General features: G+C 42.7%; 1 protein-coding gene across 1 annotated transcript in view; it reads left to right on the top strand.

Annotated features, from left to right (window-relative positions):
• Positions 1-3,114: 3,114 nt before the first annotated feature.
• Positions 3,115-14,284, top strand: part of LOC111271961 (uncharacterized) — a gene marked incomplete at its 3' end in the record, with an annotated part of 46,928 nt that continues 35,758 nt past the window's right edge. Inside the window, 2 exon segments of the mRNA XM_086973113.1 lie at positions 3,115-4,364; positions 8,305-10,238. Coding sequence (XP_086829239.1) covers positions 4,349-4,364; positions 8,305-10,238 — 1,950 coding nt within the window.

The raw sequence follows: 14,284 nt of genomic DNA, 5'->3' as shown, positions 1-14,284 counted from the left end.
AGACAGTCCTGTAAATCATTTGTCATTATTACTAAACTATAGAAGATTATCGATGGCACGCCTTGCTACGCCAGAGAACATCCAATGTCAATGGCAATTCGATAACTTGGTGAGGGGATTATTCATATCTGTACCATGAACTTGAAACTGCACCGATTGAAAGTTCTTCAAACTATTCACTCGAAATAGCCTCGTGTAATAGTAGATGATAATTTCTGTGTCCGGTTCGAGCATGGCCTGCTAAAGGGAAGGGGCTCTAAACAAGCCCAGCTATGAAATCGTACTCGCAGCGATAACCGAGGTGTGATCAGCATATATGTTTGATACGATTTTTTTGTTAGGTGCTTACATATAGATTTGCTTTTTAACCAACAGTTAGCTATTTCCCAGAGCACATAAAACAGCAAGGACAAAACTGCAACAAAACAGAGCGTCGGGTCAGTGATATAAAAATTAGGACTAGATTCGGGCCTTCCGCCCAGCGCTGCGAATGCACGGGTAGAACAATACGAATTTATGAGCACGCGTTATTTTTAAAGGATGGCGGGCATCGAATTCAAGATAATCATCTTGTTGTTAACATAGGACGACTAGCTAAGCTTAAATGAAGAAATAGAATAGGCAATTCATGTACCATATATATACACCGTGCCGTCATGTATCTCTCTCTATTAGCAGGAAGGAGCAGCTAACGAGTATGCCTATATCGAACGTCTGGACACGTCGTTTGTGGTGTAACGTAAACTCAGAATGCCTTGAGAATCTAATGAAACAGATATTTATTTTAGTTATTCCATCCAATAATTGACAAGGGAAAAAAACAAAAATAGTAATGATCATATGGCTGCAATGTCGCGCAATTCACTCATGCGTGCTGACAGGCTGACGCGTCGGTACCGTCCGCTGTGTATATGGCTGCGTGCCGCTAAGGGGAGACCTACTCGAAAAGTCGTCAGCTTCAAGATCTTGGGTGCTGTTTATGATTTACGAGGCCTCACAAATAAGCCGCATTGTACGATGCTTAAACCGTGAAGTTTTTTACGGTAATGAAGTGTTTTGCTAGGATTCGTACAGACCTTTTAAACTTAGCACCATAAAATAGCGCTAACCAGACCAAGTGGTAGTGCACAGTGCAGACACTACTATCTTTGTTTACAATATCGATGTATAACTTAGCCTATGACCAGGAGCAGGAACTTCGGCGACTTTTCATTTGAACGCGCCACAATATCCTGACTAATACTGCTGTGCTGTCGTTGTTTGCGCAGGGAGCCACTACAAATTATCTCTCGTAATATATACTACCTACTACTTTTTTTTTTATGAATAAATAAACTGGCGGCCCTTGAGATTCAGTTACGTTGCAGGGGGACGATGGTTAAATGAATTCTAGGATCGAACACACGAATGCAAAATTAAGCTATATATCTGTAAAATAATACGGTAACAGTTAACATGAGACTTTTCCATTTGTTTCTTAGCTCTTTCCTTTCAAATGGCCGATGTTATATAGACAGTTGTCTAGATTACGATCGGACACTGCTTACTTCTTCGTATTATGTGCTAAGGTCGTTGTAGTGCTGCTTGTTATGCTACATGAATCAAGCCGGCGGATCGGTGAGAGTTGATGTTCGAAAAAAAAAAGGATATCCTCAAGGATATGGAGTTACGGTGTCCCTATAGGCTACTGGATATTCACCGAACTATTTAGCAAATATTAAATGACTGATAAACTGATGAAGCGATAAGGTTGCGCTCGTAGAACGCCCATGTTCGCATTACCGCATCTCTGGATGGATACGTTTCCCATCATTTGTAGGCTCTTTTGCTAGCAAGATCTTTTTCTAATTGATTCATCCTCGGCTTCGAATCGATCTTCACCTTGTCAGAGCTCTTGAATTGGCTCGATTTTGAAGTGATGCAATCGTTACGAGGTAAACAAACTAACCGGCAGGTAGCGCCACCTCACGCCACAGCAGCAAATTAAAATGGCTAAGCTCATTCAAGCACTTTAAAAAAAAGGCTGCTTTTTGGCTTAGTTGCGCCGTCTTCTTCGAAGACAGGGCTTGAATACACCACCGCCAACCTCTTGACGGATTCTGTCTTCACTCATAAATCTTACCGCATTTTTTTCTATTATTATTGTAGCTTTTGTCATGATTGAGGATGTGTGCAGCCGGCCCATCGATAACCGTGCTTGCTCGTTCCGTGCCACTTTCGACCAAGAGCGGCTTCGTTCACTGACCGTGAACAGTGTCGCTTCGACGCTTCTGAATCAACAACAGTAATAATTGTGTCTGCTTCCTTAAGAATTCGAGGAAGCTATATTAATTGCGCGGTGACCTATCAAATAAAGCTTACGTTTCCCTCAAGCGAAACACTATATCGGCTAGCGTGGCACACGCACTGATGACAAACGTGAAGATCGAGCAACGCGTAACAGAGCGAGGTCACAGTCGGCCATAAATCGGGAAACAATTTGAGAAAACATATGCATGTATATAGAATGTTGTATCCATGTGTCGTAAAAAATAACGACGACAATGAGGTCTTAGCGTCATAGCTATAGAACGTTTCAACAGTGATCACCATATGAGGCTCTTGCATTGGGAGTATCGGGCAACACAAACTTAGATATTGACAAACGCGGCGGAAAACGCCAACCGTTGACCCTTGAATTTGATCATTTAGTCCCGCATCAGTTGCCATTAAGACAACGGCGGTTAAATTTGATGGAACTTTGCGTGGGAAATCTCCATTAGTTTTGCTTAGAAAAGGTTTTTTCGTCGACTAAAACACGTCGGTATGATTGTTGAAGCTGTTATTACTACATTGATAACAATCTGGCAAGCTTACCAATGAGCTTTATGCGCATGAAGGTTATGGTCATGCTGACAACAACGAGTAGTGGCGCAGTTTTTATGTAGCCCATGCTGTACGTGACAATATTTCCACGTTATCGTAAATTATGGCATTAGCAGTAAAGTGGTCGTACTATTATCGCTAACAGTCGTATTAGCGGCGGCCGTGAGAGCACTAGCTCATCGTTTGCCGCTACCAATTCTCGTACCGACTCTCCCAACTCGACGAGAGTAGCTGTTTGTCTCGTTCTTGACCAGCAAGTATTGCCCACAGCCCCAACGCTTGTCGCTGGGAAGAGTCTTAGCGGGCAGTGGCCACCAGTATAGCTACGACTATTGTTGCCGCGACGTTTGCCCAGGAGTCCCCAAGCGACATAAGCTAGGTTTTTTACGACAGCTTTCGTCGCCAAGCTGAGTGGTAATGAGTTTGGTCGTTACTGTCCAAAAGCCCTACTGAGTATTCGCCAACGCGCTTTACGCTTGTCATTGTCGCATACAAGATGTGTATCCGCTAATCGCCGACCGCAAAAAGCGGGCTGAAAAAAATCGGACGCATGCAAATGCCAGCGGGCAAATGAGCAGTCGACGCAAAGGTATCATCAGCGGAAGCGGCAGCGAAGATTGCAGTATTAAGTGTCGTAGACGTCTGGAAAGCGGTGTTGTAATGTAAATTCGAAGCTGATTTACGAAGATACGCCGTTGTCATTCAAATCTCAGAAGCTACCAGCAGCGCGTAGTAGATGCCAGTATGAATGGCGGTCGATTATAGATATAATTAACAGAAGACTTCACAATTAGTGAATACCTGGGAAAAGAGCTTTGTTAATTAAAAGGAGTGCTTATACTTGCGTATTCTTACGGAAATATCCATTGATTCAGTCTAAATTCGCCGCATTGGAACAGTTACGTGGATCGTTGCTATGTATGTGGAGAGCGAGCATTCTGCGCTTTTTATAGTTTGAGATCTGATACTGTATGTAATACTATGCAAAAAAAAAGCCACTGATCGTTACGGAGTTGTAAAATCGTGATGTAGCTATTAACGTAACGCTTTCGCAGGTGCCAACTAGTCCCAGGATAAACTAGCATATTGCCTATCTCGTGGCATTTGTCCGGTCGGCTTTTTGAAAGTTAGTTCACGACCGACAAGGATTTGTTCGTTCTTGACTGCTGGAAAAGGTTTCTCTCAATCAAAGACGCACAAACGCATAGACGGACGTATCTTATGTGGGTGATGGATTCTGGAAAAGCTTTTCCACTGGATTTAGAATAGACCAGAAATCACGAACGAAAAAATAAGACAGAATAATCGAAAGATCGATTCGAACCTAGATACTCGTGTGATTCCCCAAATTAATCAAGTGACTACCCCCAAAAAAGGTCAGCGTGACGTGGTTGTGCCATAACGTTGGATCTTCTAGGTACAGTTAGCGGAATGTAGTCTGTGCTGTCATTGTTTAGTAATAGCGTTTCGTAACTCCGTGGCAATGGATATAAAAGGCGGTGAGTGATCACACAGAACCGAAATTTCGTAAGCCTTAGCCAAATATATAGCACACCGCTCACTACTACCAGCTGTGGGGTGATCTTCATCTTGAGTACTTTAAATCCATGAGAAACTACAAGGAATAGAAGACGGCCATCTTTCATATTATGTTTAGGTTTGCTCGTTTGTTGGATGCCCCGCTGTCTGTTAGCAAAAGTTTACCTTTTTTCCTTAGCAGACTACGGGTAAGGAAAAGTGTGTCCATATACCAAGATTATAGAATTTTGAGTTGTCAGATGAGAACAGAATCCTATAATGTTATGAATGAACAAACACTTTACCTATATTCCTATATAATACGAATTTAAAGTAAGCCTCTACATAGAATTCGATACTTTGCTCACCTTTCAGTCGTGCAGTGAAACAGTGTCACATATCATTATAGGTTACTACCTGTCAGACATCCTTAGTTTCCTTTTACCTCTGAAAGGCCTGAGCTTAGACGAAATTACGGCCAGCGTCACTTAACATTGATTGCATCCATTAATGAGGCGCGTGGTAAACTTGCAAGGCGACAACCTAACGCATCTGTCCCCAAAGGATTTCCGACCTTACTACCCCTCAGTAATTATGTGCATCTATCGGCATGTTTGTGGGCATAGACAGCTCGTATATTGTTGTGCTCGATCGGAGGTCTCGATTGCCCTAGGCGTGCAGTAGTACAGGTATAATAGTGCAAGAATTAGGTCTGTATTAGGTATACGCGTGTCTATAATATACTGGAAATGATGGCTTGGACGACTAAACTGTAGCAGATGATTCATACTGAACAGCGCGTGTGAAATAAAGCGAACAAAGTAAGAGTATGATAGGTCTTGCTATTCAACGGAACTCATTTGGGTAACATTTCAGAGACGCAGGTCTAAATAATAAAACTGGGTTTTGAACGACACAGTTCATCGAAATAGGCTTCTTTTCAACATTAACTAACTTTTCGATCGCGGTAGTATCTTCTAATACGAGATGCTAGATACAGGTAGACATAGATATATAGTTACAATGCACCAAGCTTGTTAATAGTATAACAATATGCGTTCGTTAAAGCCGATTTCATAAGAAAGGATAATTTATTTATGTTAATATTATGTTTACGGCTATCGAGGCCACACTCCTCTAAACAGAGATGATTTCTGTCACCACTAAGGTCTTTCCACCTTTCCTTAGTAGGGGATCTAATTGTTCCCTACTTCTTCCCAGTGACCAGATCTTTTTTATAATAATCTTATTTTCAAATTTTTCTGTCCGCTTCCAGTATTCACAGTCGGTCCGATCATTTCAAAATTAATCTCGTTAGAAAGCTTGAGGCCTCAATGGAGGGCCTACACGTTTATGGTTCCTGTATTGATAATACGTTCGAACACGAATTGTCTAACACTGTGCAATTATGTGTAAATATGTTAACGTAACTTCAGCACTGTTAGTAATTTTGTACGAAAAGAACTTTCAGAAATCATGTAATCTGCGTAATTATTTATATCATCGCATTAGCTTCTGGTATGAATAGAAAACATTTTAAAAGAAGAAAATTGAAATTACGTTGTTCCCTGAGGGTTTCCAGTGTACAACTTTGCGCAGTTTTTTCCCTTGTATGTTGAACAAGGATTAGGATTAAATCGGTTTGGTTCGTTTATCTCCGCGTTTATGTACCTCGCGTTGGGAACTTTATATCAATAAGAACGGTGCTCTGAACTGCGTAAATGAAGTGCCTTAAGTGAATCAGTCTGTCGTAAGGCCAGTCGGTTGCATTTCCTAACTGTGAGGCCGATGGCCATAAATATGAACTCTTATCGCTTAGTGAGCGAAAATCATCACACTTCTTTCTCGAAACACCGCTTAGGTAGCCACGCTCATCTGTTCGGTCCTTCTCCCCTATTCCTATCCGAAAACCGGTCTATACTTTACCATTACCATTGAACACCTGCTACCATTAGGTCAAGCTTGGTTGAGCTGAGTTGGATTGACTATGTTCCGTCTAGCTAAGCAGATCTAACTGAATGGACGCGGTTCACTACGACAGTGAATACTAGCGATGCTGCTAGCGATAGGTCTCGATGCGAACCTAGCATCTGTGGGAAGACGAATGGTACAGATGACTCAAAATATTAATAATAAATGTCTGGCAGGAAAGAATACTCGAATTGCTGGCAGAATTAAGAGAAACTCAAGAGGTAGCTGGCTTCTAGCAGTTGTGCTAGAACCACCGGAACTAGTGGTAAATAGCAGCTTATACTAGCTATGCTATATCTATCTCGCTTACGACGGTCGGATGAACGCTGTTCGTCGCCAATAGGTAATAAAAGAGTTTCTCGTTAATTATATAGTTGGTCGATGGGAACTAGAGTGTCGGTGCCAGGTTCCGAGAAATTACGTGGACGTCTGTAGTCATCTAAAGCAGTTTTACCGTTACTCTTTATCTCGCTTTTGCTTGGAATATCTCAGCTGTGGCTACCTATAACTCCGGCCGCTTATGCGCCACACCTTACTTGCCCTAGCCCGCTTTGTATTGCCGTAGCCCTGCGTCTCTGTGCGCCTCTGTGACCATGTACCTGGCCTACTAATCGATTCAGGCTTGTCTTGTACAGCGGCCACAAAAGGGTCCCTGGGAGACCAGGCGGTTTAGCTGTACTGTGTGAGCCACATTAGTGGCCCCATTGCAACAGGACTATGTACCAACACAACGTAATGAAACGATTCTACGAAGCTGACTATAGATCCAACCGTCCATCAGCTGTCCTAACGTCCTTGGGGGCCCTAGAATATTGCTATGCACTGTTGAGCTACCCTTGTTTACAAGTTCGATATACATATTAATCTGAATCCGAAAATCGGACACTTTTTCCGTCGCTGTCGTTATGTTCCTGCTGTTGGACGAATATTTTTCTTTTTTCAAGTAAACGGTCTAATACGTTTAGCTATCTTTGTGAGCTTTACTATTTGACGTTAAATGGGATCCGTTGTGAGATTCGAGGGTGTTTACATTGTAGCTGCCGTTTTTATACGGCCTACTGCATCTACAATAGCAGCATCTAGTTGAAAAATGCAGTAAGCTAGTTTGTGATTTATCCTCGACCTAGGAGCCGAGGCCACCTCTTCATCCCCAGCTCCATGACGGTTTCGGCAGTACCGTCAACGCCTCAAGGCGACAGGCAAGCATGCCAAACCAGCTGAAGTTTAGTACGAATATTCTTAAAGGATCCATAGCGAGGATGAGGTGTGGCTTCCGCTGGTCTCACGTGTCGATGACAACAGGCAGTCAAAGAAAGCCGACGGAACCAAGGAAAATTCAGCAAAACTTGCTAGAAAAAACGGTCAACGTCGTCCCTACCGCCTTCACTCGAAAAAGCAAAATGACTCATAGGAGTATTCCACGATGATTGTTGCTTCATAGTTTTCTTCAGCTAGTTACGGTTTTGCTGCAGTCACCATTCTTGTTGTACATATATGTCGTATGTATATATGGGACCTTCTGTCCTTTTTGTGCCGCATGCCGTACACGTTCTTAGAAGAGTTAGAGGAAAAGTGAAAGTAAGAAGAAGTTCAGATACAATTGACGGTGAACGAAATACAGAAGAAGATCTAAAGTGAATAAACAAGTGAACTTCGTTTCAATTCCTGAATTCGACTCCGGCGTGGAAAAGATAACCGTCGAGCTAGAAGAAAAAGTTCTCTGCGGGTAAAAGCAGTGGCTTACAGCCGGCACGATTTACCCTCCTACGTGAATGAGAGTTCAAAAGACTAGGGCAAGATTGGGGTCCTTCTCACCGCATATGTTGTGATGTTTGTTGTACCTGTAGAGGTAGAAACAATTACCAAACAATACCAAGTACCAATTACCAACAATACCAAAAATGAATGATGGCGAGAATTTGATTAATTTTGTTCGGTTTGAATTTTCAGGTAATATTGTTCAAGGGCAACCAGATTCTGAGCAGTTAAACTCTCATACCTTTCCGAAACTGCCCGTATATGCAACAATTGGCCGTCGCAGCATGGCTCGCGTCCATCTGGCACAGGGTTTCGAGACGCCGATATGGACCGGGAGTCCTCAAGGAGTTGTTTGTTTTACCACGTCGTCACCTTCGTCGAAGGCCGGCGCTTTCACTGAAAGAAAAAATTCGAAGCGATGGTCCTTCTATGGAGGCAGTGGCAACAGTAAGCGGGACTCGTCTTCTCACAACGGAAATGATAAAATGACTTCCCGAAAAAAAGGAAATAAGTCACACGAGCACAGGAATGGGGTAAATGGCGTCAGCGGGAATGGAAAGTGTCCGCCTCCATCACCCCTGCGGCTCACTCCAGAGCCGGAAGATATCACCGATAGATTATGCTTACGGCGGCGTTGGACGACGCGTGAGAGTTCTAAACGACCCGTAAACGTGTTTGAGCCGCAGACACATGATGGGGACGATACCGAACCTGGTAAAAAAATACCCCTATGGAAGGCAGTTAATGCTAATATAAGCTCTGAGGATAATCCTGTAGTCCCAGTTTCTAGCCAAAGCTTAATGTACTCTTGGAAAGGGAAGGAATCTCCGCCCGATGTTCCGGACTCACGGCAAATCCTATCCGACGACCCCGTTAGCTCGTTAATGCGATCACCCAAACCAACTCGAAGTTTATCCGTGGAATCGACAATAAGTACCAGTGGCTCATCGACGATTAGTAACACCCGAAGTCTTTCGTTGAGGCGAACGAATTGTCCATCACTGCTAGGTTCCTACCTCGCATCGTCCGAGGGCAATGACGGCGATGACGACAAAAGCGGCAGCGCATTAGCATTAATTCGAAAAAAACCCTCCTTGAGAAAGATCGAACTTCCAAAACTTGAAAACCATATGCCAAGCCTTGACCAAGTGAAAGCCTTACTCCTTGAGGAGGCCCGCAATTTGTCAGATACCGTCCGCGCAATACCGATGCCCTCACGTCCCTCTTCATCTCAGGAGGGTACTGCTGACCTGTCGTTAGCCAAACGTGTAGGAGCTGCATCGTCAACTTCGAATCTGCTAGCGAAACTGTCCGGCAGCTTTGTCACTAATTCTGACACAATCTCGCCCGACCAGAAACACAAAGTAATATCTGTTCCAGTAATTCAGACCATGCCTTTATTGCATCGTAACCATTCGCTCAAATTGCACGACCGACCCAATAGCAACTTCAAACCTTTGATTCGACACAAGCCTACCATTTATAATGGGAAGCTTAATCAAAACAATTCTGCGGAAGGTGCGGATGTACGGCCAACTAGCAAACCGAATTCGGTGACTAGTACAGTTATCTCGGATGCCCCACAGAGGCTTACCTCGCGCAGCTCAAATTCGAGCGATTCACAATGCGCAGCATTATCCTCATTGTCAGCATCGACGACCTCATCTTTATACACCGAAAGAGGTGCTTCTGATCAGCAGCCGCTATTGTCGGCGTTGACAAGCAATGACGATCGAAATAGGCCAGTCGATATTAGACATGACATAGACGACGTGCTTATTATGGATCTTCTGAAAAATCTTAATATTAATGCTAACGAAAAGAATTTGCTGAGGCAAACATCGAAACAGCGTCAATGCCAATGCATTAGTCCACCACCATCGATTCAAGAACAGAGGAGTCGCGGGAAGACAGTGGCGTCTGCCTCCATCAAACACCAGCAGGGTCTCCATTGCATTGTGCCCATAGAAGACCCTCACTCATCCGGCAATACGGTTTTGACCAATAGTGAAAATGAGCAAGATGCTCAGGATTATGCTGACGCGTCCTCGGTTCAACGGCCTTCTTACGATCCGAGCGTCTCAAGTTCAGGCCCCAGTATCAGCTCTGACCTTTTACTGGACAAGGTAAGCAGCAGCGAATTAAGACTAAGAGATTTTTTTGATTGAAATATAACGTTTTAGCTTGTTCAACCAATCCCTATAGATGCTTGCATACAGTATCCAGTCAATAGCCTTGTTTTTATGTCGATATGGCAAATATACTAGGTTGCTCCGATGCCTGAGATTTTAAATAATTTCTTTTGTACTAATATCTGTCCACTATCAGGAAAAACAAAAATAACTAGCCCCTTTTCGTCTACACGAAGGACGCAAAAACATGCTGGCCTGAACTCAATAAGGTTACCTCGAAGTTAAGATATGCGAATAGGTTTTTACGTTAAAAGGGGCACAACCTTTTCCATTTGTCCAAGCGCAGAGACCGAACGAATTAGCAGCTATTTTTAAACGAATCCAACGCCACTATAGATAGCGTTTTATATTTTACCTGACTTTATTTTTGTCTATTCATTCAAATATACGAACAACAAGCATTACATATTGTACCCTTGAGAACAGCATCAAGCTGCAGGCATTTTGCAACTTCCATTCTGCGCGTGATTGTCTCTTGCCGGCACACGCCTTCAAGTGAAGTCTCTCTTTTCGGAGAGCGTGCGCCGAACGCGTTCGGCCATACAGGTAGACGTGGACACGCCGTGAATCGCTCTGCAAACAGAAGCCTTTTTTCTCCGCCTTCTGTGGTGTTTCAGTCAAAACTCGACTTGCTACTTATCTCACGATCGCAACCTAAAAGCCAGCCTCACATTCATCTGGATCTGCCCTGGCTCTTCGTCGATGACCTTTTGCTTATGCTCATATACAGCGCGTCTCGAAGTATACGTTGAGCTTTCTCACTTTAGGGTTCGGGCAGCACCTTAGCTTTAAACGCCAGGATACTATTACCACTACCAAACGATAGGAGAAAGTAACAACGATAACGAGACTTCTTTTAGAATGTCGTCAAGGGGACGTCTGGCGTCTGTTCAGGGAGTACTTAGACGCCCCACGGCGTCATTTCGTATTCTTACGAGTAGGTCGTGGCATTGCAGAAGCGCAAGAAAGCGTTATTCGTATATAATGCACAAGCCAGCTTAACGACGACGCTCGAGCCTGCCTTTCACATGCTGTGTAAGTGTGATACATCCTGATATATATCTGCTATTACGCATTGACGCTAACCTTTTTGGGCAGCGCGATTGGGCGTCTTTGCAACGCTAACGTCAAAATGGCGTACATATGAAACAGAAGCATTGCTACGAATACGTAGGAGGGTTGAAGATTAGTCTTACCATCGATAAGGACATTGAGATATATTCTGAAAGTAGGTTTTTTATAAATATGCACCCATACATTTTACAAGGCCCGGTATCTCGTCAATGTGATCAACTACTTTTTTCGTATCTCACTACGTTTATTTATCCTCTCAACGGCATGTACTAAACCTACTAAGCCTCTAGTTTGGAGAAACTTGGCAAAACTTTCTATAGAGCCCTGTAAGTGATATTGAAGCCCTCTAGTTCTACGCCTTTCTACGAATGTAGAAATCTTTATTGAGCGAGATAATTTATAATATAATTGATTGTCCATTTTTAGATATTTGAACTCTAATTTATAGTCCAGTTTGTCAAAGATTTTGAAAAAATCTAAATAAACCCAGTTAATTTTAAGGCCAAATGTAATGCAATATATAGGTATATATATGCGTGTAAATAAATTGCGAATTGGCTGGTAGTAATGTTGCGGCCGGTGTTTCAAGAAAATGCTAGCGTAACATTACAATGCTCGAATAATTTAGGCGATTATGAGCCATCAGCTTTGTAAAGCATGAAGGACGTCTCATAAACAGTAGCACGTGCATAGGCGTACCTTTGTGTAAGCTGACATGAAGACCACCCGGGTTAATACTGCTCGAGAGCACTTACGATCAAATTAATACCCGCTCAAACGAAGACTCTCCCGCATGTAAATTCTATAGCAGACCAAAAATGCTAGCGTAAGCAAAAACACCTATATCCGGATCTTTCACTGAATCGTCCTGCTTACACACTGTTCCCGCTTGTTATTTGGACTAATTTTTTAAAATGGCATGTAGTCCAAAGGGGCTTAAATATAGAAAGAGCAAGTTTTTCCGGATCATTTTTTGGTCTGGTACGCCATCGTTTTATGCCCCTTGTTAAAATATTATATTATCTTGGCTTTCTGCAAAGGATGTGTCTTAGGTTTGTCCTAACTAAGCCTTAAGCTAAAGTTCATGGTGATCCGAGGACAGTTTCAGAAGAAGAGCGACCAGATTAAAAAAGACAAAAAAATGTATATGGAATAGTAGAAGTTCTGATTGTTTAATATGACAGTTTGAATCAATAACTAAAAAATCGTTACTTTACTTTTAAATAGAATTTAAATAACTGAAAAAATTCCGCAAAGGTTGAGTTGTTTTTATGGTGTAGTTGGGTTTCCGTTTACCAAACAGCGAACGAGATCGTGAAAATTTTAAAAAAATGGTTGATTTATGGTTAAAACTAATTCTGAATGATCTGCTACTAACTGCTATTAGAACATACTCATAGAACGTATTCACGAAGAATTCTGTCCCAGAGAGGCTCCTGCAAGGTGGAAACCACTTTGAATTGGGTTGTCGTATGCCCTTTTGGATATACATGCATTAGGAGAAAAGGCGGTGCTTGCGATAAGTTGAAGGACCATTTGTTGGGAGCCATCTGGAATCGCACGTTCTTTAAAGGAATAGTGTAATCGCTTGGCATGTAGCAGTTTGTCGCTGAGCAGCATACGATCAAAGGTGACATGTAGGATACAGTTGCCGGTCCCACAATTAACTGTTTCTCCGACTCTCGTGACAATACGGAAAGCAAGTGGAAGTAACGTGGAAAAATGCTCACAGACGTTATAAACGTACTTCGTTTATACATATATGAAATAGGTAAAGTCTAATTGTTATTAAAACCTTCCTACAAAAACCTGATGATTGTATTTGCTCCTATGGGCTATCTTTTAGGTCATCATTACATAAAGGTTTATGGAAAAGTTTATCTGAAAAGCAGGAAACAAAACTTGGAAAAGTTCTGCAGATCCGGAAAAGCCCGAACTGGCCTCAAATAGAAATTCTAGTAGTAAGTAGATAAGGGGTACAGAAAAAGAAACCTCATCGTGGAAAAAAATGTAAAGGACTTTTTTACGTCGGTTTTTTACATCCTCCATATGACAACAGATATTTTCTTGGAAATCACCTTCATCTCTTCTTCGAAGGCACCGCATTCATTCATTACTGTCACGTTCTGCTTATGAAAGTTAAAAAGTGTAGACGGGATGCTAAGTTCTGACACTACTGACTGTATAACCTCGGATGCATTTCTACCCTCGTAGAAGCTTTTAGGTTATGTGGACGCGGTAATTTTATGAGCCGGATTTGTCATGGGTTTTCCGGCACCGTTAACCGGCAGGTTAAATAGAACCATCCTTGCAAGTGACAATTCTCAGTGACCTATTACAGTTCGCACTCCTCGATACATTGAAGGGGCTATGCACCTCGCAACCTGGCTGTTTCTGCTACTGCCGCCATCCCCAAAAAAGTAATGTCGCCCTGTAGCAGCACAACCCGTATGGATAAATTGGAAAGGGACAAGGGACTCTGACTCCGCTGATTCTGCAGATGCTGAAGAATCAGCGTCCACAACGTCCACGACGTTTAAATAAAGAGACACGATAGAGAAATAAAGGAAAGCAGCGAAGCATCCAATCTATGCTGGCTCTGGATATCCAGAAGAAATATTTACTAAGAAAGCTTAGGGGTTCTGCATGTCCAGGAAGCTCCCAGGAGGGCAACATTGATAATGAGGTAGTGTCGATGGTTTTCTAACGGATCTAATGTTTCGCCTGCTGCTGCACTTATTACTTTGCTACCTATGCAGTTGTATACGACCCACTGATAAGGCGCCATAGCGCTAAGAAGGATTGCCAGTGACGAAACGACTATCCTACTTCGCGACAAATCTAGATATATATATATTACTGAGGTTCATTGTATTAAAAAAAAAAGTCGCCTACCGCAGGAAGCT

Source organism: Varroa jacobsoni, unplaced genomic scaffold (genome assembly GCF_002532875.2).
Source record: "Varroa jacobsoni isolate VJ856 unplaced genomic scaffold, vjacob_1.0 contig01319, whole genome shotgun sequence".
NCBI lineage: Eukaryota > Metazoa > Arthropoda > Arachnida > Mesostigmata > Varroidae > Varroa > Varroa jacobsoni.
The sequence above is the reverse complement of the archived record's forward strand: the minus strand, read 5'-3'. Positions and strand labels throughout refer to the sequence as shown.